This window comes from Hemiscyllium ocellatum, chromosome 15 (assembly GCF_020745735.1).
Source record: "Hemiscyllium ocellatum isolate sHemOce1 chromosome 15, sHemOce1.pat.X.cur, whole genome shotgun sequence".
NCBI classification, from domain to species: domain Eukaryota; kingdom Metazoa; phylum Chordata; class Chondrichthyes; order Orectolobiformes; family Hemiscylliidae; genus Hemiscyllium; species Hemiscyllium ocellatum.
The window spans coordinates 33036738-33064203 of NC_083415.1; the positions used below are offsets into that span (position 1 = coordinate 33036738).

Genomic DNA, 27466 nt, shown 5'->3' on the forward strand with positions numbered 1-27466 from the left:
TCAGGCAACACTAAATGTGTTAGTATCACAGCAAGTATTATCAAAATGTAACTTCTTATTAGAAATTGGATAGCCATTAATATCCTCTTGCTCTGTTAGATCATGATCTGGACTTTCATGGGACATATCTTTCATTACACTGTAGTAAACAGGCACATTATAGGCAGAAGGCTTCTCTGCCCGTGACTGTTTGCATTTGCAAAGTTTTTTGAAGGCAGCACGAAATTTCTGAGACATTAGATTGTAAATGACAGGGTTGATGGCGCTGTTCAGGTAAATGCTCATCCTGCAGAATAACAGAAACCAAGTGTTCAAGTAGGGTGTATTCATGAAGGAGTTGACAACCACCAAGGTTCTGTAGGGCATCCAGAGGAGAGCAAAAAGGATAACCACCACTGCCAACATTTTAGTGACCTGAAAATACATATAAGAGAGAAAAGATTACCAAATGGATTATTAGATTACTTACAGTGTGGAAACAGGCCCTTCGGCCCAACAAGTCCACATCAACCCTCAAAAGAGCAACCCACCCAGACCCATTCCCCAACACCTAACACTACGGACAATTTAGCATGGCTAATTCACCTAACCTACACATTTTTCACTGTGGAAGGAAACCGGAGCACCCGGAGGAAACCCACGCAGGCAAGGGGAGAATGTGCAAACTCTACACAGACAGTTGCCTGAGGCGGGAATTGAACCCGGGTCTCTGGTGCTGTGAGGCAGCAGTGCTAACCACTGTGCCACCATGCTGCCCACTTGTAACCCACCCAGACCCATTTCCCTCTGACTAATGCACCTAACATTATGGGCAGTTTAGCATGGCCAATTCACCTGGCACGGGGAGAATGTGCAAACTCCACACAGACAGTCTCCCAAGGCTGGAATCGAACCTGGGACCCTGTTGCTTTGAGGCTGCAGTGCTAACCACTGAGCCACCATGCCACCCCGATTACATTAAATCTTGAATTGGTAAATTGATTTCTCTGAGGTTTTTCTGGGCATTCATTACCTAGAAATCTACAGCTTTCAAAAAAAATGGTACTTTACTTTCCTTCCAAGAAGTAAAGAAAAAAATGAGGGCCTTCCACGTACACCGAACAATGCAAACACTATTTGTTGTTAAAATTTGCATTGCCAATATGCATGCATGGTGAAAGAAAAGAAATAAAGAGTTTCTATATATGCGGCAGCTTTCAAAGATTCAGGCTATTTCAAAGTGCTTTGGTATCATTGTTAGTTTGTGAGCAAATGGGACAGTCAATTTGTGCAGAATATGACCACACAGATAGTAATGAAATGGGTGACCAGTTATCCTGTGTTTGTTCTGTTGCTTGATGCCTGATCTTTGGCCATTACATCGAGAGAACTCGCTGTTCTTCATCAAGTCCATACCCTCATTATCTATAAACCATTCCAGAAGATTAAACAGCTTCTTTTGTTAATTGTCCTTGTATTGTAAATATTACATTCCAGGGTGACTGCTGACTTAATATCAGGTAAGTAATCAGGCCTCGCTTGGTGTCTGTTTGTACCTCTGTGTGTGCAGCAGAAGAAAGAGGAGCATGAGAAAGAAAGAGTATTTAGGATCAATGTAAGTTTTCTAATGGTAAGAAAAGGTAAAGGAAAACATTATCCAGAACGCAGAGTACAAAAAAAATGAAACCATGAATTCTCAGGAGTGGGCGTAAATCAGCACTCAATATTATTGATAAACCATATGGAAGTGAGAAAAAAATTGCAAACCCTGGCAACACAAAGAAAAACATTTGCCTCGCTGCTAATCCCACAAGGAGAAAGAGGATAGAATAATGACGGAAAATAACAGAGGAAAAAAGCAATACATTGTGCCAAATATGCGGTAAGTTAAATGAAGCAAGAAATTATTTAGAAAGAGAAACCCAAATGTTTCCAAATCTCAAAGCCATAAAATTAATGATTGCATAAAAAATAATTAGCTGTATCAGACGTAGAAACACCAGAATTAAATATTGTACCATAAATACCAACTGAAGTAAGAGAGAAAGAATTCGGGTTTGCACAATGTTTTTATTAACCAAAGAATGTTTCAAAGTACTCTACAGACAAGGAAGCGCTTATGACATCTTGTCGTTGTTGTAATATTGGACTGAACCTTAAGGTTTTATTGGCTAAGTCCAAGATACAATGAGTTTTTTGGAGAGAAATTTCACTATGAGCAGAATCAGTTCTTTTGCAATGAATACGAAAACCAATATGAGAGGGCTGTCGTGTAATGACCAATCCACAGGTTGTGGACTGTGATGGTATCCCTTCTTATAAGCCAGAGGGATGAGTTCAAATCTCACCTGTCCTCAAGATGCCTCATAACATAATAAAAGACATTGATTCAAAATGTTTCTGGAGTACTTGTGGTGCACTGGTAATGTCCCTGCCTTGGAGCCAGAAGTCTGACTTGTTCCAGAGGTGAGACATGACAAATTGATTTAAAACATATATGCTGCCAATAATAGCTAACAGTGTAAACAGATTTTGTGGGTTGGTAACCACAGCCCCACAGTTAAAGCGATGGGCTCTCTCCTGCCGTCTTGGGGAGGTGGTGGATTCGTGATAATATTACTGAACAAGTAATCCATAGAGCTAAGTTAAAACTCTTGGTTCAAATCCCATCAAGCAGTTAGTGAAATTAAAGAGGCTCTTGTAGTGCAGTGGTATTGTCTCTACTTCCAGAAGGCCCAGTTCCAAGTCTCACTTACTCCAGAGGGATGTCATTAAATGACTGAACAGATTAAAAGTTTGAACAATGTCCAGTTTTATCGAAAACATCAGTGAACAAAGTGATATTGCAATTCTGTACATTTGAAGCATAGGCTATAATATGGGGCTGAATTCTTTGATTACATCAAATCTTTTGCGGGTTGTTCACTGTGAGGTCTAGTGGGATTTCTCACCATTTCTTACTAAACTTATCTCATTCCTCGCAGCTTATCTCCTGTAAAGACTCAATTCCATTCTCCCAGTTTCTCCGAATCCGTTGCACTTTTCTTTGATGATGCCACCTTCCCCCCAGGGTGGGGGAGTTGGTGATGGTGTTGGGTGGAGGGGCTCGGTCATTTTTATCCTTTTTCCTTTCTCCTAAACAGAAGATTCCCTACTATCATGGTCCTCAGCCATGATCAACCCATCTAATGCACATCTGTTCTCATCCCTTCCCTTCCCTCCCACAACAATTATAGAGTCCCCTGGTCCTCACTTTCTATCCCAGCAGCCATTGCTTCCAAAGGATCATAAGCTGCCATTTCCACCACCTCCAGCAGAATGACACCACCAGACTCATGTTTTCCTCCCTTATCAGGATTCCGCAGAGACCATTCCCTCCTCGACACACTGATCCACTCCCAACACATACCCCCACAACCCAATGAAACCTTCCATGTCATCACAGAAAGTATAAGATCTGTAAGAATTCGTATGGCCAAGATCTATTTAAAGTAAATATTAACAACTTTAATTCTTAAAGTATAACAGAGAATAAGTAACTAACAACTATTCACAAGTCCTTACTCTAACCTATCTTTTACTTTCCCTTCTATAATACTAGTCCGATAAAACTTCCACTTAAGATTTGCAAAACAAAACTTCCTATCACAAAACCAGGCAGCTTTTGGTTCTATTTGATTAGATTAGATTAGATTCCCTACAGTGTGGAAACAGGCCTTTCGGCCCAACCAGTCTACACCGACCCTCCGAAGAGTAACCCACCCAAACCCATTTCCCTCTGACTAATGAACCTAACGCTATGGGCAGTTTAGCATGGCCAATTCACCTGACCTGCACATCTTTGTACTGTGGGAGGAAACTGGAGCACCTGGAGGAAACCCACACAGACACGGGGAGAATGTGCAAACTCCACACAGACAGTCGCCTGAGGCTGGATCTTCCTGTGTATTCTTTTTTTCTTAGGGATTTCTGCTTCACTGGTTACTGATCAAAAAAAGTACCTTTTAAGTCAATTATTTTTCAGTCTGTCTGTTTACATGCTGGGGCTTGGTGGTTCTCCTCCAACTGTTCAATTTTCCACTGTATTATACCCTAAAGCATTGGATTGTGTCATTGGCTTTTTAGATTCTCAATATACTCAGTTCAAACTTGATTGGGATTTGGTATTTTACAGGGAATAATTTAAACTGATTGGCCTAATTCTAATCTTTTTTTTGTTGTTTCCAGGCAACCAGCTACTCCAATAGCTGGTTCCCATTGTGTCTTATTGAGAACATTTGGTGCTGTTACTGCTAGCTTTTAACTCTCTTAAAAGGTATAGTTCACCAACATCTTCATAACAATATAGTCTACTCTATTGACTGCTCACAATATGGTCTCCTCTGTATTGGGAAGATAAAACGTAGACTGGGTGGGCACTTTGCCGAACACTTATAATCTGCCCAATATAAAAAGAGTCAATTTTCCAGTTGCTTACCACTTCAACACATAACCATGATCCCTGGCCAACATTTCTGTCTCAGTGCAAGACTCAAGATATGTTGGAAGAACAATACCTCCTCTTCCACCTAAGTACCTTCGAGACTTCAGAACTCAATCTTGATTTTAACAAATTCAGACCATGAACACCTCCATCCATGTTCATCACCACACCTATACCACACGTTCAGTTCCTAATGAATTGCTCCCAACAATTTCAGCTCCCATTTTCAATTATTCATTGTCACCACTATCACCTATTCAGCTTTTCTGTTTTCTGGTTTACAATCAGATGTCCCATTGTCAGTTTCCCTTTCTCTTTCTCTCTCTCCCTCTCTCTCTCTCTCTCTCGGTGTCTGGGAACCAACTTCATCTATCTGCCTCGCTCCTCTCCCCACATAACCCTAGCCCCTGACATCAGCATCAATACCACTATTTCCCAACTGCTTTTAGTGCTAAGCGTGACTTAACTGTGTTTCTCTCTCTCTCCACAGGTGTTGCCAGACCTGCTGTGTTTCTCCAGCACTTTCTATTTCTGTTTGTTCCATCTCATTGGCAACTTACCTTGGCCCAGTGGCATCCCTCTCATCTGAATCTAGCCCCAACATACAAGCGCTTTTCCTGAATGAACTGTCCCTCAGCAGAAATCTGCCAAAAATCCTGTTGCCCACACCATATGTAAAAGGCCACTGTGCACTCAGATAGGGCACTAACATTGTGAAGCTGCTCAGCTTGATGATAGACATTCAGTGTGAAGATGACAGAAAGGGGGAAGATGGTGTGGAGATGCCCTAGCAGAGATCTGGAGATCTTGGTGGATATAGGATGGTGCAAAGAAGGGACGTCCTCTTCTGGAGGATCAGCCAACAGAAGCGAGCGTAACACCAGACCATGACAGCCTGGTCCAAGGTCACCACCTGGGTTAGTAAAGTCTCCAAAATGCAGAAGAACAGCCAGAAATCCCACAATAACGTCAAAAGTCTTCCTGCTCCAGTGGGTTAAGTGCACACTCTTCCCTTTACTAGATTACTCACACTCTGTCTCTGCGACTGCACCCACCTCCCATTAACTTTCATGCTCTGGCACTCTCACTATTCCCTCACAAGCTCTCGCACCCCTACCTCCACATCACCAACGCCCCGGATCATTAATCCTGCCTGGTCTCTCTGCTGCCTATTCACTCCCTCGGGAGACCTCATCACAAATCCTCCACTAGCACCTCACTAACAGCCAAATCACTCACTTTCACCTCACAGAATCCCTCCTTTGCTCTCATGACAGGAGAAGCCAGCCCATAATAGAGCAGAAGGGTCTTGGATCGGTAGAGAGGTATCAAACATCAGACTTCTCAACTCCTAGGAGAACACAAAACTGTCCCTTGCTGGAGAAAACTAGAACAACTCCTACAGGGATGCTGAGACGTGCGTATCCTGCTACCTAAGAACATACTATTCTTCATTCCACTGCAGCCCGCTGTCAGGGACATTCATTGCTCACCATTTCTAACCCATGATACTGTCTCTCTCATGTCCTACCAGCACCAGCAGGATGTACTAAACCTTGGTGGAGAAACGGCCTGATCAACCTCTGAGGTCAAGAAGATTAAGACCTCAGCAAAAGCATTGGCAAGGCTGCCTCCTACAACCCTCCATCAGCCCAGATACTGTTATTTAGCCTGGGGAGCACAAGCTGGTGAGCATCTCGTTGCAACAATGCTACGGCTGGTCAAGGAAGAAATGGCTCAGGCCTTGACAATCAGAACTATTGATGACTGGGCACTTGTTCAGGCCCAGGCAGGAGACGACCCTCTGGTGTCAGTGACTGGGGGCTCTGTCCACATGCAAAGGGAGGGGCAGGCAGGATGCAATGGCTGGCATTACCCAGAAGCTGGGGAAGTGTAGCCACACTAAGGGGACCCAGTTACTTCTGGGCATACGAGAGTCTGGCTGTCTTGCTGAACAGACTGGATGACCAAGTCTAGCACCCTCACAGTGCACACACCTGCACTCCATCAGTCCAGCCATTTATCCTCAGGACCTCAGGCTCAGGTCTTCTTTCCCATTGTACAATTGTCTGCATTTTAACTGTAGTGTATAAATAAAGTGTTTTGCACTTAAAGACAAGTAGTTTGACTAATCGAATTGCATTTGGAACACAATGCCTTATACTTTCCTTCAAAATAAGAAAATGTTAGAGTCTAGGCTACCTTCTTAATATATTGAAGGTGTTTGCTCTAGACCTGCAGCACCCAGCAGCAAGCAGCAGCGAAAGACTATTGCAAAGATACTTTGTGCACAGGTACACACACAGCAGCTCATGACAAGTTGTGTACAGGTACAATGATTTGCTTAAACAAACCATAAATATTAATATCTCCATTGACATGATGGAATTCAACAGCTTGATTCAACAATATGGCAGCAGACTCTTGCATTGAACTTGGTCAAATTATCCTCATTTTCCTTCGATATTACTTTTGATTTGAAGCATGGTGCTGCAGCTGGTGGGTAGAGATTGGACTCGGCTGATCTTGTTTGTAATTATGTTTTTGCTGTACATTTGATTGCAGCATCTATTCTCAATCATCTCAAAACAAACATAATATTTAAATTTTGTAAAACTTATCTCCCAATGATAAAAAGATTGTGTGCAGTATAAAATGGGCTGAAAACGTGTTATTTCCAATTTTTGTGAGATGGGTTAGGGTTGATCCAAGAGGAATTAACTCTCTGTGTCTTATTGTTTAAAACTGTTACACTGCTTATAATTCAAATTCATGATCTAGAACACATAAGTAACTGTGAAAATAACATTGTGTGAAGTTTTAAATTTAAAAAGCCCTGAAGGAAAGCAAAATTATTAGTTCTAAATTTTCATGTTACAACTCCCTTATAAATGATTTGTTAAACACAATTTGTTATACAATGCTAACAAAGCAAAGTATTATAAAGGCTGTTTCAAGCAAATAGCCACTATCAAATACTTAAAAAGGTCTCTGATATCACATTGGATGATCCTAACATGAATATTTATTAAGTTACATGAAAACTTGTTTGTATTTATACTTCTGTTGTTCATTTGACTGGAACATCTATTCTAAGTAATCCCAAAAAATTTGGAGAACTTAATTTTGCAAAAATTATGTCCCAACAATAAACTGAATTAAACTGTACTAATGATATTGTAGTACAAAATGAGTGTATGAGATAAAAGACTTATATAAATAGCTAATGCTATTCTATATTTACACATTTAAAGCAAACTAGGTGTGGAATCTTACCAGACTCTGAGCAACGTGGATGATAGTGAAATAGCTGATAAAGTCAAGCAGGATGTTCAGAGATCAACTTGCCCATATCTTGTTGCTTTTCCTGTGCAGCATCATGAGATTCTTACTTGGCAGTGGTGAGTTCCCAACTGATGTTCATTATTGCTTGTGAAAGGCATTAATAACCAACTCACCACTGGTTGCAATCTCATCAAAGCAACTGGCCATCAGGAAAATTCATACTAGAAACCAGAGCAGGTTCAACTCACCATTTGCTCCAAAAGACCTTTGTGTTGGACATCAGGCACTAAGATCTTGAGTACGCTCCACATATACCACTATATACAGACTAAATAATTTTGTCTTGACATATAGGACTTGTCAAGAAAAGTTGACAAGTTTTCAGTCTTGACATGAAGAAGGACCTTGCTTGATATTTCAATCATAACCATTGTCCCACAGAGTTCAGTGGCTGGGATGTTTCTGTCAATTATTTCTTCTGTTCTGATTAAAATAACAGCAATTTTTTAAAGACATTTTTGTATTTGGTCATGGCAAGCACCAAACCAGTGAACTATTGTTTATATTGCCTCAACACATTTCTGTCGTATGGAGCATAGAATTATGACAAGAATCTAACTGTGTTCTTACCAAAATTTTATGAAGTGTAGACGCAACAAAACTTTAAAAAAAACAGAACTAAGACATGTTGACACTCTCATTCTCATTCCTTGTTTATATATAACCCTGAACTTTTTTTTGGCAGCACTTGCCCTATGATATGTCTAAATTTGTGCCTTTGCAAATTCATTTTTGGCAAGGCTTATCAACGAATCAACCAGGTGACAGTTCGTTTAAAAAATTATTTCAGTCATGATGCTTCCAAATTTCACTGTATATCAGTACATCATCAAGATACACTGCACAATTAGGAATACTGGCTATGATTTGTTTCATCTGTCCCTCAAACATTTCCAGGGTAATTGCCAAGCCTGAATGTCATCAAACAGCATTGGAAATGATCATGAGTTGTGATACAGGTCAATATATCTTTAATTCAGGCTGTAAATTAACTTGATGGTATTGTGATGAAGCTGCTCCTTTAATAAGGTGATGTAATCCTTGTCTGTTTTAAGAGAGGTCTTAAATGACACAAACTCCTAAAGATCTAGGGTATAGGGTTTTAGGGCCAATTTGATAACAGCAACGGATACTGCCTGAGGCAGAACGCTTTCAAGTTAAAAAAGAAACACATATAAAATTAAAAGGGGTGTGGCCTGTTGTCCCCACCCAGCATTTCTCTGTTTTGGGTTTTTTTTAAGCAATATGTGGAAAGAAAGCTGCTGGACCCAAGGAAGCAGGTCCAGGCTGGTACTCTCTCTCTGATGAGTCTCCTGTAAGAACTTGTGTTTAACCTTTTGTGCCGAGGAGTGACTATGGTAATTGCTGCAGGTATTTGGAACAGCATCGTTAAGATGGGATGAGCTGTTGGGTTTTGGAGAGGTTACATTATATTGTATTCTGTTTTCTGTTTGTATTTCTTTCAGTAATCTTATAAATGAATTCGATTTTGTTCAAATCTAAGTGGTTTGACCAGCTGATTCTCTCCTGGAACATCCACTTTAACCCACCTTAAAATAACTAGCAAAGTTAGGGTGTGGGCTACTTGCTTGAAATGTTTTGAAGGGGTCTGGCCTGGTCCATGACAGATTAAGGGCTCTTTGTGGGATTTATTCTATAGTTTCAAATTGGAATTAGAGTTGTTGGTCCCGAAGGCAGTGAGTAGTAGGCGCTAGTGTCTTTTGTTCCAGGTGTTGATTTTGGTTGGTTTAAACAGTGCTTGGGATAATAATGGCTCTTTCAGTCAGCAAGTGTTTTCTGGAGGTGGAAGAAGTGACCTTGGGGGTTTTACAAAAGGTGATTAAGGCCAAGCTGCTGGAGTTAGCAGACAAGCTGGAGTTGGAGCTATTTTTTTTCGTGAGAAAAGGAGAGATAATTACAACAGTAGCTCAGCATTTAAATTTGCTAGAAATGTCAGCAGAATCTTTAGAAATGGCAAAAATTCAATTGAAAATGAAGCAGCTTGAGTTAGAGGCAAAATACAAGGAATTGCGATTAAAGCAGAGGAGAAAGAAAAGGAAAGTGAGAGAGAGAGAGAAGAGATAAAAGGAGAGAAAGGGGAGGAAGAAAGAGAGAGAGTTTGAACTTCAGAAATTGGCACTGAGACAGGAGTTTAAAAATTCACTTTCTGAAGTAGGGTGAACTGATGTGGAAGAGCAGAGTTAAAACGGCAAGATTAACAGCTGATGATGAAGGTTGATGATTATGAGTCACTCCTTGGCACAAAACGTTAAACACAAGTTCTTACAGGAGAAACGTCAGAGAGAGAGTACCAGCCTGGACCTGCTTCTATGGGTCCAGCAGCTTTCTTTCCACATACTGCTTGCCTTCCAGAATCAATTTCAATCCATGAGGAATCGAAATTGGGGAAAAGAGAAATCCTCACTTGAAAAGGGAAAGGTAGATCACAGTGAACATAATAAGGATAACTTACCACAAGTAATAAGCAAACTGTTAAAGGGAACAGAGAAGTTTAAAGCTGCATTGTTTTCACTCATGTAGGTTACATGAATTCACAGTGTTGGTGGGCTAGGAGAAGCACTGGGGAGCCAGGTGTAGGAAAACAGGATAAGCCAGTGAATTTTGTCAGAATGGTAGCAGAAAGCACAGTGGAGGCTAGAAAGCTGAACCAGAATTTACAAGCTGGTCAGAAGTTGGTTAAGGAGGAAGTGGCAGATATGACGGTAAAGTTTATTTGCATAGGCCAGGAGCCGCAGGTAAAGAGATTACAAATATCAAGAGACGCAGAATCCTTTTAGTCTGTGATGCTGAAAGGTGAGGAGATATGTACTTCTGAAGGACAATTGCCAGAAAAGGTACAGGTAACGGGAATTGACAATGAGATAAAAAGTGCTCAGTTATGTAAATTGAGGTTAGAGTGACCAGTGAACAGTGAAGAATTTGGGGTAAGAGTACTGGACAAACTCTCAGCACCAGGAATATAATTTGTCATTGCCAATGATATAACTGGTTCACACGTAGGAGTGCTGTCTACTGTGGTTGAAAAGCCAGTGGAAATTAAAGCAACTGAACTATTGCAGAATATAGATTGAGATTTTTCCTCACTGTAAATTTATCGGGTCACAAAGTCACCAGCTGAAACAGGAGAGATCAAAGAGTACAGATAGGAAAGTTGAAGTGGAATTAGCAGAGACCCTGTTTGATCAGATGGTTGGCACGAGCCAGAAGCAGATAGATAACAAAGCTGACATTTTTAGCTCAGATACATTAACTGAGTTACGGCAGAAAGCTGAAAACTTCAAGCAATTGTATCAAAAGGCATATGCAGAAAAGGAAACTGAATGTATCCCTGAATATTATTATCTTAAAAATGATGTTCTAATAGGGAATTGGAGACCATTACATATTCAGGCAAATGAGAATTGATGTTCATCAACTTGTATTGTCAGTGTGTTATTGATTACAACACAGAGTGAAGAACCAAGTTCAGAGGATTTTGAGTTGGCCATTCCTCAAAGTAAATTGGACAATAAGGAAGTTGTCAAAAATTGGTATAGATTAATTGAGTTACCTTCCAGAGGAAAATCGGAATGACCTAAAACAGTTGTTACTATCATATGGGGACATAGTGGACATAAGCTGGGAAGCAATTACACATGATGTAGAAATGGTAGATGCTGTTCCAAGTAAGCGACATCCTTATAGGCATAACCCTCTAAAGTTGGCACAGGTTCAAAGTGAAACTAAGCTCCAAGACGACATAATTGAAATAAGTTACAGAGACTGGAGCTCACTCAGAGTAATGGTGCCAAAACCAGATGCTACCCAACAGTTATGTGTGGACTATTGCAAAGTCAGTGCAGTTACAAAGGCTGATGCATATCTGATTCCACATTTGGAAGACTGTGTTGAGAAGGTGGGACAAGCAGCTAAGTTGGACTTGCTTAGAGGATATTGGAGGTACCTTTTTCAGAAAAAGCAAAGACAATTTCGACTTTCGTAACACTGAATGGACTATATCAGTTTAAAGTTATACCATTTGGTATGAAAAATGCACCAGCCACATTTTAGAGACTAATCAATAAGGTCATTGCCAGATTACTCAACTGGTCATACATATAGATAACCTCGTGATTTTTAGTAACAGATGGAAGGAACATTTATAACATTTATCAAACTTGTTCAATTAACTTTGGAAGGCAGGCTTGGTGATAAATCTGGCTAAAAGTGAATTTGCCAAAGCCCAAGTAACCTTCCTGGGCTATGTCACTGGACACAGACAAATGGCTCCACAGGATGCAAAAACAAAGGTAATTGGGGAGTTTCCCATACAATCGACAAAAAGAACAATACTACAGTTCCTAGGATTGAGTGGGTTTTATCGAAAATTTGTACCAGATTTTAGCAGTGTGGCTGCTCCACTCATTGAATTGCTAAAGAAAGGCAAGAAGTTTCAGTGGACAGCAGACGGTCAGAAGGCATTCAACAGCCTGAAAACTGTGCTAACCACTGCCCAGGATTAGCCATACCTAAATATGCAAAGCCATTGAAGGTGGCTATAATGCAAGTGATGTGGATGTCAATGTGGTGCTCTTGCAAGAGGACTATGAGAAAGTAGAAAGACCTATTGGGTATTGCTCCAGGAAGCTGAACATTCATCAGCAGAAATATTCGACGGTTAAGAATGAGACTTTGAGCTTGACGTTGGCATTGCAACATTTCAGTGTTTGTGTCACCAGTAATATACCTGAGGCGATCATGTACACTGATCATAACCTATTGAAGTTTGTGGAGAAATTTAGGGACAAAAATGCCAGACTGCTTAGATGGAGCTTGTTGTTACAGCATTCAATTTGAAAATTGTGCATGTGGCAGGATATGAAAAGGTGATTACCGATGTATTGTCAAGACTCGAATGAAAAACAGAGGCATTTATTGGTGGGAATAAAACAGGCTGAAATGGAAGAAAGATTTGCATGCTTGCACATTTATAGTCAATGTAATGTATATGTGTGATTTAGAATACTAACAATTTTTGAAGGGGTTTTAAAATGAAGCCATCTTTGGATATAGATGGGTTTTTTTTAAACGAGGAGGTGTGACAAAGCTGCTCCTTTCATAAGGTTATGCAGTCCTTGGTTTTTTTTTAGGGAGGTCTTAAATGACACAGACTCTGAAAAGTTTGGGGTGTAGGGTTTTAGGGTCAATTTATAACAGCTAACAGATACTGCCTCAAGCAAAGGTTTTCAAGTTTGCAAAAACACCTGATACAATGAAAGGGGTGTGACCAGTTCTCCCAGCCCAACTTTTCTCTGTTTTGGGTCGTTTTTAGCAGTTGTGTAAAAAAAAGCTGCTGGACGCACAGAAGCAGGTCCAGGCTGGTACTTTCTCTCTGACTTCTTTCTTGTAAGACCATGTGTTTGATTTTACCTTTTGAGCCAAGGGGTATTTATGGGGATTGTTGCAAGTACTTGGAACAGCATCATTAAGTTGGGATGATCTGTTGGGATTTTGGAGATGCTATGTTATTCAGTATTCTGTTTTCTGTTGTTGTGTTTCATTTAGTAATCTTGTAAATAAATTCTGTTTTGTTTGAAACTATGTGGTTTGACCAACAGCATCTCTCCTGGAATATCCACTTTACTCCTGCTTAAAACAACTAGCAAAGTTAGGGTCTGGGCTACCTTCTTGGAAAGTCTGGCTTGGTCCATAACAGTATCATTTAAACAAAACTATATGGTAATAAAGTTGGCACTGCCATCCCTGTCAATACAGTCTCTCAAGTGAGGAATTAGGTAGGAGTCCTCTTTTGTGACAGTCTTTACCTTTTTGTAGTTGAGGTAGTGTTGGATTCAACCATCAAGTATCGGTATTAGATTATTAAGTAACTCCAGCTACTTTGACTGGTTTTAATTAGACAGTTTTCCAACATCCTTAGGACTTCTGTTTCACCTGGACCTCTTTCTCTGGACTTAGGTTACACAGAAAGGAATTCTTCCACATCCACATCATGTATGGTTAAAGTTATACACCTTTTGAACCAAAGACAATGTTAAATTTGGCAAGTTAACTTGTCAGGTATTTTCATTCTACTGTCTCTGCACCTAAATGCAGAGTGTCTAACCTCCCTAACAATTCAGTGTTAGAATAGCTGCTTGTTTTTTTTTGTGAATTGTTTCTCCTCCTTCTGCCTCATCCTCGCTATATTTTTCATCCTCCACCAATCTTACTATCTAACACATATATACTTAATCTTCCTCCTCCAAACAGTGATATTGCTTCAACATATTGATGTAACACAGCTAATTATTTTTCTGGTGATCTGGGTGTCAGTTAGCTAGTAACTTTACCAATTCTTTTCACTACCCTGTATGGATCAATGGTTCACCTTGTAAATGCGTGCTCAGTACAATGGGGTGGGTATATATTCACCATTCATATTATTCACTAAAAGTTTGGTGTTCGTATCATTCACTGGTGGAAACATCATGCCTTTCCCCAGGAAAAGACTTTGATGGGCTACTGTTCCGCTAAGTATGAGACAGTGAGGTCTGCAGATGCTGGAGTTCAGAGTTGAGAGCGTGTTGCTGGAAAAGCACAGCAGGTCAGGCAGCATCCAAGGAACAGGAAAATTGATGTTTCAGGCCAGAGCCCTTCATCAGGAATGAGGATGGGAGCCTTGGGGGTGGAGAGATAATTGGGAGGTGGGTAGAGCTGGGGAGAAGGTAGCTGTGAGTGCAATAGGTGGATAGAGGTGGGGGTAAAGGTGATAGGTTGTTTACTTGTCTCATCTGAACAATAAGGAGTTACTTTCATTTTGAAAAGAACTCCCTCTGAGGTACTTTGTTTACATCCCTTGTGGTCACAGCAAAGTGCAGTCAGTCCTTTAAATCTGTTGTATTCTCTGTCAGGGTTCCTTTCTTTGAGCTGATCTGGTGTCTCCTAATAAATCCAACCAAATGACCCTACAGCTTTTAGCAAGCTGCAAGACAGTATCACACATGACAATAGAAATATTTAGACCTTAAAATATACTTCCACCCTCAGCTGTTTTCTTTATGGCATAAGGGGATCTTCCACCTTTCCAGTTGAGCCTTCCCATCCTTAACTACTTGTCCTCCTTTCACCTTCCCAGCTTCTACCTTTCTTGTCTTTTTGAGGGTGGCAGAAGGAAGGTTTGGATTTGAGGATCAGCTAGAATCATTGGCCATTTCTACCGCCTGTTTTGCTGCTGCAACCTTCTGGTTTACTTTATAAATTTTTATTAGAGCATGTCTAAATGTATTTGTGATAAAATAGCTTCAACGTGAAATCCTTGCTCTTAAATTTTAGAGCTCATGCCATAAAACTGAGTATTTCAATTTTTATTTCCACTTTACAACCTTGTGACACTACTTTAACTGCCTCAGGAACCTGAACCATCCAATCTCTCTGCTGTTACACACCATCTATTCACCCACTTTTCAAAACGTCATTAACATTTTTACCCGTTTTATTAAAAGTATCACATTGCAACTTGATTCGTTCCTCTTTATAACTTCCTATACCTTTGATTTTCACTTTGTCTGCGTAGGTACGCAGCAATCCCTCCAGCCCCTTTATCAATGATTTAAATGGGGGAAATTATCATGAGAAAATTATTATTTGGTTGGGTAGATTTTTAAATGCATTATGGTTTTGAAGTGATTTATTGAGGACAGAAAGTTTTTTTTTAATTGGTTGATGGGTGAAATTGAAATGAAGCATTACCAATTAGAAATCAGAGTAGGAAAGAAAGAAAACAAATGTTACATTACAAAATATAATGTTCACAATAGTTAGGACTTGTGATTTCATAAGATTCGGATGGTCACAGATTTGTTTTCAGAACATAGTCATCAATATTGTATAAGGTTTTATTTCCTTGGACTTTAACCATATCATTAAACAAGATAAGCTTTTTAAATATATTTATCATATTCATATATATCTTCAAGCAATAATCATTCCTCTATAAAATGGAGTGTAGCATTATGTATGGAGGTGGATGCTCATGACTGAAATGAAAATTACAGATAACTAAAAGCTCCTAAATATCTATCTTAACTGAGACTGTGATATAAGTAAAAAATGAGGTCTGCAGATGCTGGAGATCACAGCTGCAAATGTGTTGCTGGTCAAAGCACAGCAGGTTAGGCAGCATCTCAGGAATAGAGAATTCGACGTTTCGAGCATAAGCCCTGCTCGAAACGTCGAATTCTCTATTCCTGAGATGCTGCCTAACCTGCTGTGCTTTGAGACTGTGATATCACTAATACAGTAACCAGAATTTACCGCCGTTTTGGAGATGAGAGTGAAAATCGTAGAGCATTTAATTGGGTGAAAGGCTATCGGATGGGGAACACTCTGCCTTCCTACTGCAATCCATTAAGTTCAGGATGGGAATTGTCATAGATGGCATTCTGTCCAGATGTCAACTGAGGCCACTAAATGGACAATTAATGCCTATTGAAAGGCTTCTTCTCGTACCTGTTGGCATTTAACCAGCAGCAGGCAGAAATTCACATGCAACAAGACCAAAATGTAAACATTGCCACCTAGGTTTGTAGACTCCCAGGGAAACAAATCCTTCTTCCAAAGGCACTCACTGCTTGATCAAGAGACCAGGTACTGGGAAGGTGACTCCTTGACAGACGCAGCCCCTTTGCCTCCATCACCCCACCGGGCTCTTCAATCCCATGGATACCATTTTATCTTCACGCATTTAGGCATGAAGTCTCTTTTTGAACCTGAGCCTCTGGTGGTGCATTAGCAACAGTTACCACCACTCTCAGTTGTACGAACAAGAATGGAAAGCTGCTACTCTTTGATGGGCAAGCAGCTTTTGGGTAGGGACAATAGTCAGGGAGGCGATTTCCATCCCAAGGCTCGGTAATCCCTGTGAAATTCTGATGCTGGCCATTGAATTCCATCAGGCGACGAAGGCAATGTGGTTCTTCTCCGGTTCTCTTGTTGGCGAGCAAGATCTGATCATGACACCTAGTACTCATTCATGTCATTCAATATATTGATATTTGCAAGTTGTATAATGAAGTAAGGTTGCAAACATATATTAACCACATGAGAGTTGAGGTATATAATTGGAAAATTAGTAATGGGAGTGCAGATTTTGTTGCTTCCGTATTTCTTGGTATAAGTATTTCTTGTTATTGACTAGGAATTTGATATTATTCAGTAGTGAATTGTCTTATTTACATGGTCTGTTTAGATTAATATTAGTGATTGACACAAATGTCTGAGGCAGAACGAGATTGCTCATAATACCATTGTCATAATGATCGAAGGCAAACTTGAGACTTCCTGTTTGTCTAAGTCATCATTAACAACAGCTATTTGTACTTCTGTATCATCAGTGGATTTTACCTCTGCCTAAAGTAATCTGTTACTTAAATGCTTATCTAATTTTGTTACTTCTAGACTTGTCTATCCAACACAATCCTGGCCTGCATGACACATCTCACCCTTCATAAATTTGAGATTATCAAAAATTCTGCTGACCACCTTTTTTCTTAAGGCATATGCTGCTTACATTACCCATGCTTGCAGAAGAATCTCAATTAAGCAATACCTTGATTTTGAAAGTCTCATCCTTGTTTTCTAATTCCTTCTTGACCTCGTCATTCACTATTTCTGTAATCCCCTTCAGCTCCATAACTCTCCAAGTTATCCAAGCTCCTTCAGTTCTTATTTCTTAAACAACCCTGATTTTAATTGTTCAATCTTTAGCATCAAAGACCTCAGTTGTTAAAATTCTAAGCCAGGGTCAGCAACTTTTTTTTAAGAAACCTTGTTTTGGAACCATTGGAAGCAAACAATTTAAATTTGCCATTGATACATGGCAAATTTCCAAGTTCCCTTGCAGAATGTATTTGTCTGTATAATAAATAAAATACATATACTGAGTTCAGTATCATTTGTACAGAAAGCTCTAAGTTAAAATAGTCCTAATATAAATTATCACATTATTTGATATATGAATCTTTTTATTTGTATCTCCAATGTATGTATCATCAGGTTTTATGTGTCAATTTGCATAATTAATGGAAACAGAACACATTTCCACATAAAATTATAAAGTAATCAAAAATGTGCATATAAAACTGAAAGAATGTTTTACGATAATTAGAACAGAACTTTTAGAATAAATGGATAACGTTTAAGATCATTGGTTAGTAAAATAATCTTTAAAACAGATGTTTACTTAAAGGGGACAGAATTAAAACAACTTTTTCAGCTGCTGATTTTCACAACAGCAGAAGGATTTTTAATAGCATATTTAGAATGATTTATCATCTTAGATAAGTAAGAAACAGAAATGTTCACAACCGTAATAACTGTTCTTCAAACCAAAGGCATAATCTATAACTAGAGTGGAGTTGTACGACTTGAATGTATTTATTTACAGTGCATGTATGTTTTTTAGTTCATATCATAATTTGAAACCATAAAGTACACTATAGTGATTAGCCTTTTATTGCCATACTAACAGCATGGATTTGACTGAATTCTTTTAGGCTGTTTTCATGGCAATGCAATCCAACCAGAAAAAATAGAGAGCTGACAATGAGATGTTAAAGATCTGCAGGCGGCTTTTGAGCTGCAGGTTGCCAAACTCTGGCTTAAACTCTAAACAAACCTCACTAAACTGCTCTTCCGATCAAAAGAGTTAGCATGGAGTTCTGGAAAGTAGACCATGTTTGACTAGGAGATTTTTTTGGGACATCACTAACTTGGAGAATGGAGAGAATCTAGAATAACTTCTCAGAAGGCACTTTGACAAGATAAAGGTTGGTAAACCATTTTAAGAGTTCAGAGGCAAATTTGGAAACAAGGCAGCATTTTCTGATTATTAGATTAGATTACTTACAGTGTGGAAACAGGCCCTTCGGCCCAACAAGTCACACCGACCCTCCGACGGGCAACCCACCCAGCCCTATTCCCATACTCCTTCATCTAACACTACGGGCAATTTAGCATGGCCAATTCACCTAACCTGCACATTTTTGGAACGTGGGAGGAAACCGGAGCAAACCCATGCAGACACAGGGAGAATGTGCAAACTCCACACAGACAGTTGCCTGAGGTGGGAATTGAACCCAGGTCTCTGGTGCTGTGAGGCAGCAGTGCTAACCACTGTACCACCGTGCCATGGGATGTGATTATTGGGATGTGATAAGTAGCATTTTTGATGTATTTATATTGTAGTCTCAGTTTTCCACCATGTACATCAACATCATAAATAAAGAAATACAGAGTCATATATTCATGTTTTCAGGTGATATTAAGAGAGAATGACAATAAGTTGTGAAAATAGGAGAAGAAAGCTGGAAAGCAATGTGAACAGACCAAATGAGTGAGCAAAATTGGTAGGTGAAATTCAATGGCTTAATCCACTCTGAATCATGGAAGAAATGCCAAAACATATTCTTGATGGTAAAATGATCCATGGATGATCAAAGAGTTCAAGTGCACAAATCTCTACAATTTGATGCTGAAGTACAAAAATAATGAATTGAGGTAATTGCAGATTGTTGTTTCATTGGGTGGAAATTCAAAAACCTATATGGTTTATGCATCAGAAAATAATACCTCACAAATAAAAGAATTAGGCTGGAGAGATATGATTGCACTACAGAAGGCGCAGTGGAGATTTGCCAGGATGTGCCCTTGCCTGGACAGTTTAAATCATAAAAAGAGATTTGATAGATGGGGTTGTTTGCCTTGGAACACAGGAGACTGAAGCGGGTGACATGATTGAGATGTATAAAATTATGAAGTACATCGAAGGGAAGAAACTTTTCCCCTTGTGGAGGGATTAATGATCAGGGAGAACAGATTTAAGATAAGAGGCTGGAGGGTTAAAGGGATTGTGAAGAAGTTTTTATTCACCCAGAGTGTGGTGGGAATTTGGAACTTGTCTATTAGAGTGGTAAAGGCAGAAGCCCTTAAAATATTTAAGATGTATTTAGATGTACACTTGCAATGCCAAAGCATACAGGATATGAACCAAGTGCTGGTACATGGTAATACAATAGTTGGTGATTGCTTTAGACTGGCACAGGCTCAATGGATTGAAGTGCCTTTTTCTGTGCTGTAGACCTCTATGACTCTATGACTTAAACAGAGATTTTTTAAAAACTGCAGATGTTGGAATCCAAAGTAGACAGGCAGGAGACTGTAAGAACACAGCCTCTCTTCCAAACTAATTTCCTGCATCAGGTGCTCTCAATGTGGTCTTCTCTACATCAGGGAGACCGAATGTGAACTTAGGGAACAGTTCACCCTGCAGAATATGCATAACAATATGGACTTCAGTAAGGTGTTCAACAAAGTTCCAGATGGTAGACTGGTTATCAAGGTTAGGTCGCATGGAATACAGGGAGAACTAACCATATGGATACAAAACTGGCTTAAAGGTAGAAGACAGAAGGTAGTGGTGGAGGGTTGCTATTCAGACTGGAGGCCTGTGGCCAACAGTGTGCCACAAGGATTGGTGCTGGGTCCACCGCTTTTCATAATTTATAGAAATGATTTGATGTAAACATGGGAGGTATGGTTAGTGAGTTTGCAGATGACACTAAAATAGGAGGTGTAGTGGACAGCTAAGAAGGTTATTTCTGAGTACAATGGGAACTTGATCAGATGAGCCAATGGGCTAAGAAGTGGCAGATCGAACTTAATTTAGATAAATGAGAGATGCTATATTTTGGAAAAACAAATCGGGGCAGGACTTACACACTTAATGGTAAGATCTGAGGAGTGTTGCCAAACAAATAAACCTTCGAGTGTGGATTTATAGCTCCTTGAAAGTGGAGTCACAGGTAGATAGAATAATGAAGACGATGTTTGGAATGCTTGCTTTTATTGGTTAGTGCATTGAGTATAGGAGTTGGGAGATAATGTTGCAGCTATACAGGACATTAATTAGGCAACTTTTGCAATAACATGTGCAGTTTTTGTCTCCCTGCTATAGGAAGGAGGTTGTGAAACTTGAAAGGGTTCAGGAAAGATTTACAAGGATGTTACCAGGTTTTGAGCTATAGGGAGAGGCTGAATAGACTGGATTAGAGTGTTGCTGGAAAAGCACAGCAGTTCAGGCAGCATACAAGGAACAGGAAAATCGACGTTTTGGGCAAAAGCCCTTCATCAGGAATACAGACAGAGTGCCTGAAGGGTGGAGAGATAAGCTAGAGGAGGGTGGAGGTGGGGAGAAAGTAGCATAGAGTACAATAGGTGAATTTGGGGTGGGAATGGAGGTAATAGGTCAGAAAGGAGGGTGGGGGAGGGTAGTAAAAAGTACAATGGGTGAATGGGGGTGGGGATGAAGGTGTTAGGTCAGATAGGAGGGTGGAGTGGATAGGTGGAAAAGAAGATAGGCAGGTAGGACAAGTCATGGGAACAGTGCTGAGCTGGAAGTTTGGAACTGGGGTGAGGTGGGGGAAGGGGAAATGAGGAAACTGGTGAAGTCCACATTGATGCCCTGGGGTTGAAGTGTTCTGAGGCGGAAGATGAGGTATTCTTCCTCCAGGCGTAGGGTGATGAAGGAGGCCTAGGACCTCCATGTCCTCGGCTGAGTGGGAGGGGGAGTTGAAATGTTGGGCCACAGGGTGGTGTGGTTGATTGGTGTGGGTGTCCCAGAGATGTTCCCTAAAGCACTCTGCTAGGAGGTGTCCAGTCTCTCCAGTGTAGAGGAGACCACGTCGGGAACAACGGATATGATAAATGATATTGGTGGATGAATAGACTGCGGCTATTTTTCCTGGATCATCAGAGGCTGAGGGGTGACCACATAAAGGTTTATAAAATCATGAGGGGCATGGATAGGGTAAATAGACAAGGTCTTTTTTCTGGGGTGGGGGAGTCCAAATCTAGAGAACATAGTTTATGGTGAGAGGGGAAAGATATAAAAGGGACCTAAGGGGCAACATTTTCATGCAGAGGGTGATGCGTGTATGCAATGAGCTGCCAGAGAAAGGAGTGGAGGTTGGCACAATTACAACATTTAAAAGGCACCTGGATAAGTATATGATACGGAAGGGTTTTGGCTACGTAGAACAGTCCATCTTCCGTAATTACACCGGCACCACTCCCCACCTCTTCCTCCACTATATTGATGACTGCATTGGCGCCACCTCGTGCTCCCACACGGAGGTTGAGCAATTCATCAACCTCACCATCACATTCCACCCTGACCTTAAATTTGCCTGGACCATCTCTAACACCTCCCTCCCCTTCCTGGACCTCTCCATCTCCATTAATGACAACTGACTTGACACTGACATTTTTTATAAACCCACCGACTCCCACAGCCACCTGCATTACACCTCTTCCCACCCTACCTCCTGCAAAAATGCCATCCCGTATTCCCAATTCCTCTGCCTCCACCGTATCTGCTCCCAGGATGACCAGTTCCACCACAGAACACATCAGAAGGCCTCCTTCTTTAGAGACCACAATTTCCCTTCCCACATGGTTAAAGATGCCCTCCAACGCACCTCGTCCACATCCCGCACCTCCGCCCTCAGACCTCACCCCTCCAACTGTAACAAGGACAGAACTCCTCTAGTACTCACCTTCCACCCTACCAACCTTCGCATAAACCAAATCATCCGCCACCTCCAAATGGACCCCACCACCAGGGGTCCATCCCCACCCCTTTCCGCCTTCCGCAAAGACCATTCTCTCCATGACTACCTGGTCAGGTCCACGCCCCCCTACAATCCACCCTCCCATCCTGGCACCTTCCCCTGTCACCGCAGGAATGGCAAAAGCTGCGCCCACACCTCCTCCCTCACCTCCATCCAGGACCCTAAAGAAGCCTTCCACATCCAAAGTTTTACCTTCAATTCCACCAATATCATTTATTGTATCCTTTGCTCCCGATGCGTTCTCCTCTACATTGTGGAGACTGGATGCTTCCTCGCAGAGCGCTTTAGGGAACATCTCCCGGACACCCACACCAATGAACCACATCACCTGTGGCCCAACATTTCAATTCCTCCTCCCACTCTGCCGATACATGGAGGTCCTGGGCTCCTTCACTGCCGCTCCCTCACCATCAGACGCCTGGAGGAAGAACACCTCATCTTCCGCCTCAGAACATTTCAACCCCAGGGCATCAATGTGGACTTCACCAGTTTTTTCATTTCCCCTTCCCCCACCTCACCCCAGTTCCAAACTTCCAGCTCAGCACTGTCCCCATGACTTGTTCTACCTGCCTATCTTCTTTTCCACTCCCCCCCCCCATCACCTTCATCCCCTCTCCCAATCACCTTTTGTACTCTATGCTACTTTCTCACCACCCTCACCCTCCTCTCACTTATCTCTCCACCCTTCAGGCTCTCTACCTGTATTCCTGATGAAGTGCTTTTGGCCAAAACGTCAATTGTCCTGCTCGTCGGATGCTGCCTGAACTGCTGTGTTTTCCAGCACCACTCTAATCTAAACTCTAGATTCCAGCATCTGCAGTCATTGTTTTTATCTTAGAGAGATATGACCAAATGCTGGCAAACGGGACTAGATTAATTTCTGATATCTGGTCAGCACAGATGAGTTGGACCAAAGGGTCTATTTCTGTGCTGTATATCTTTATGACTCTAAGTGTCTGCAAGGGCATCACGTCTGATTGCTCATCATCTGATGCTCATAGGTGACTTCCAACAATGGTCACTGATCAAGAACTTCTATCTTCACTCATAAGTAGTTGCTAAGGGCAATTGTAGCTTGTCTAACAGTCTGAAGCAGCATCGATTGCAAAACGCTTCCTGGACGTTATGGTTCAGCCATCCAAAGAATGCATTAGACAATCTTGGCTGAAAGAATTTCTAAATGGCATTAAAGACTTAAATAAAACAGATTAGATTAATTTTATAAGTGAAACTACAAGTGCGGCAATGGAACCAAATGATGTGCATAGCAATATGCCAAGTAATACTGAAGCAACCTGTGCGCATTATCGGTCTTTGAAAATAGTCCTGTATATCGATCCATTCGCTGATAGTTTTGAGGCAACTTTTTTATTTTCTATTATTTGGTTCAAAAATCCATCTACTCGGGTGCCGCACCATACGACGAGCTTTTTCTTGCTGTTAAATATTTCGCTTTACAGGAATGAGCGAATCGTAGTGACCGAGCGGTGAGCAAACTGATGTGGAGGGGACATCTCACACCGCTTCCACTCAGTTACTTTGCCTCGACCTCATATCGCCACCTACTGTAAACCTTCAAAAATTCTGCTTTCTAGCGTCCTAAATTGTAAAAGATAAACTTGCATTGAGTAGAAAATGAAACAGTATTTAGTTGTTTAGTTTTGAAAGCTGAAGAGAGGTGTGGCTTTGCGAGCTTAAGCAAAGCATTGTATAAACATCAAGCTTGCTTTATATTCAGGTTTTTGTAGAAATGTGGATAATATCTATTGCAAAAAAAGGAAACAGTTTTTTGTACGATAATGTATACAATATACATTAAAATTTTAAATAATAACTACTTTTTAGCATTAATACACTTCCACTGGAGAGGAACTTGCCTTACAGTATAAAGTAAAAACAGAAAATGTAATATTTGACTGGAAACCTTAACTCTGTTTCTCTCTCCACAGCTACTCTTAGTATTTGAACATTTTTTCTGGTTCAAATTCAGATTACCAAAAGTTGCGGTGCTTTCCTTCGGCCGTATAGGACAGTAATACTACAGTATGGATTTCCAGAACGGGTAGTAGGTGTGTAGGACCTGTAACCATACAAAAGCTTTACTTTCTTCAACCCTGTTGGCCACCCAGTGATTCTACAAAACTCTCACTGCTGCTTTATTTCCAAGACCGACACCGTCTGCAAATGTATGAAATGCACCAAACTGTGGAAGGCAATGAGAGAAGAGTGGCGGGCCACTGGACAGAGAAATGGCCATCCACGGAATGGTTGGAAATGGGTTTGGAAAATTTACCTGCTTCCTGGAAGATTGCGGGCCCTTGTTGCGGCGACAGGACATCTTGGAGTCGCTGCTGCGCCCCCTGTGAATGGAGTTATTGGCTGTGTCCTGCGGGGTGCTGGGAATCGGATTCAGGAACAGGATGCGAGCAATGAGCCCGTACAGAACTGTGGCCACGAATAAAGGAATCACGTAGAATATAGTGAAGTCCAGAAAGTAAATGGGCAGGTAATGGTTTCTTGACACCCTGTAGTCACAGACCACCTGGATGCCATTGACATGTGGGATCTGCTTGATGTCCAGTAAAAAGAACCACATCACGCAGTACACGGAGGTGAAGGCCCATACAAAGGCGATGATTTTCTTGGCTCTGGACACGGTGCAGATGAACTGAGCTTTAATGGGGTGGCAGATCGCGATGTACCGCTCTATGGTAAAGGCGGTGATGGAACACGACGACGCGTTGATGCCCAGGTACTGCAGGTATGTGATGCAAAGGCAGCCGACGTATCCATAAACCCAGGAGGCGACCACACTCTCGGTGATATTGGGCAGGCCTGCCGCCAGGAGGACAATCAGGTCTGCAATGGCCAAACTCACCAGGTAGCAGTTAGTAGGCGTTCTCATGTGTTTGGTCTTCAGCACCACCAGTACAACCATGACATTTCCAGCTATCCCCACTCCACAGATCAACAAGACCAACAGGACGGTGACTATCTGGTACTCGAGAGGATTCTGAGGCATCCTCGACATTTCTACCGTCTGATTCATTGAATTGTTGAACAGCTCAATCCCACTTGTTCTGTTCTCCATGGTCACTGGGATCTAGCGGCGAGCTTTACTAGCTTGGAGGATTCATTGCCCTCTGTGAAAAACAGCGGCAGGATAACTTAATGAATAATATAAGACAATCTTTTAAAAAAAAACTTTTGAACGACGGAAATAATGAGCTGGGGCTCGAAGTTTGGCTCTAATCTTAACTAGCTACAGTTACTGACCACCCCGCCCCCCTCCCCCGTGGCTTACTCGCTGTTCCGATTTCATTCGTTTCTTAACGTTAATGAAGTGATTTTGAGGCAAATTGTAAGGAAAACGGTGTGCACTAAGCAGCTAGATTATTGTGAATAAACTCCCAACCGGAGGGACAGTTGACACAGAAATCTTCTCTAGCACCAAGTGCCATTAACTATTATCACTCCTTCGGGCGAGGAGGAGGATAGAACAGCGTTTGAAGTTACTTTGGTACAATTAATGAATTTGCTCACACCGTTCCTATTGTTAAACTACTTTATTTACGATTTCTGCATTTCCTTTTTTCTGTCCGCGGGCTAAATATAATTCTGATCATTTACCTGGTTGTAAACAAGGATGAACATCAGCGCTTTACATATTATACTAATCAGTAACATAACAAACAATTTATTAATTTGAGCCTGCATTGTGTTATTGCTCGTGCCAAGAGAAGATAATGATGCCCATTGAAAGTATCACTTACTTCCCGAGAAACCCGCTTTCATCCGCTCTCTGCCTCAGTTTCCGCGGTAATCAAGAGAGGTTTGCGATTGAACTGAAGTGACAGGACACTGGCATCTCTCCTGAGCTAACGTCTGAATGGCGTATGGAGAGTGACGAGCTGCCCAACTAGACTCTGCAGCTACCCAATCTCCTGCTTATTCCAGGTCCTAGAGCCCCCTGACTCCACAAATCCACACACACACACAGCAACATTTCCATTGCAAAACCTACTTCTCCCGGAAGGACAGCGACCAAGCCTTACTCACTTCGTATCATTGATGAATTAATACGTTTTAAGGTTGTTCGAACTCCTTGGGGAATTGTCATTCAGTAGGTCGAACTATAATTCATCCGTGAATCCTGAGACTGTTATATTCATGCCTGAGGGAGAAAAATCCAGCAGGTGGCTATTGAGTGTTCAGAGAGGGAGTTTCGCGCCCTGTGAGTAGAAGTGTCGATAAATCTTCAATGTTACCGCTCTTGGGATCAAAAGATTATATTCACTGGAGAAAAGGAAGTCTTTGCCCACCGACCATGAACCTCAGTATTTGAGCAAGGCAGTGCAGCCGGTTCACTAAACTGCATCATTTTTAGTCAGTCAGGAAAGCCAACAGTTTTCTAGCGTGAATGTTATCCAAATGTTCACTCCGGCGAGAGGGACACGATGCGGCTGCCCACAGATCCAGAAAATGCAGGAGGGAGAGCTTCAAACCAGGTTACTAAGCTTGCAAAGGAACATAAGGCACCCGATGCAGGTTCATGACGGGTGAGTGGAAGCAGGGAAGAAGCTGGGTGATGACCAGGGGTCCCTGGGAAGATGACTACTGAAGAAATTACTAATGTAATGAGAATGAAAGAAATTAGAGAGGATGTTATGGCACAGGTTAACAATAGATTGACATTAATAGACAGAGATGAGGGATAAAAGGACAATTCTCCATTTGATGGGAAGTGACAAGTGAAATTTCTAACAGGACTCAGCTCTTCATCATATACAGCAAAGTCTAGGAAGTGGAGGAATGTAGGATTATTTAGCTAAATTTGCAAATGATAAATGAGAAGATCCAACAAATTGTATAGGTAGGTGTTGAAGATACAAATAGGGATTAAGAAAGTGAGTGGGTAAAACTGTAGCAGATTCATTCAACTTAATCAATTCTGAGGTAATATACTTTGGAT

General features: G+C 41.2%; 1 protein-coding gene across 1 annotated transcript; it reads right to left on the bottom strand.

Moving 5' to 3' along the window:
- LOC132822741 (thyrotropin-releasing hormone receptor-like) lies at positions 1-25585 on the bottom strand. The gene is made up of 2 exons (XM_060836035.1): positions 24788-25585; positions 1-414 (listed from the first exon to the last, which is right to left on the bottom strand). The coding sequence occupies exons 1-2, from the start codon at positions 25583-25585 to the stop codon at positions 1-3; spliced, it is 1212 nt and encodes a 403-aa protein (XP_060692018.1).
- Positions 25586-27466: the final 1881 nt, after the last annotated feature.

Bases quoted from the DNA above. Each gene is read 5' to 3' on its own strand.
- LOC132822741 (XM_060836035.1), bottom strand. From the start codon at position 25,585: ATGGAGAACAGAACAAGTGGGATTGAGCTGTTCAACAATTCAATGAAT. The intron at 415-24,787 runs GTAAATTTTCCA...ATGTATTTTCAG, and splicing joins CGCAATCTTCCAGGAAGCAG to GTCACTAAAATGTTGGCAGT.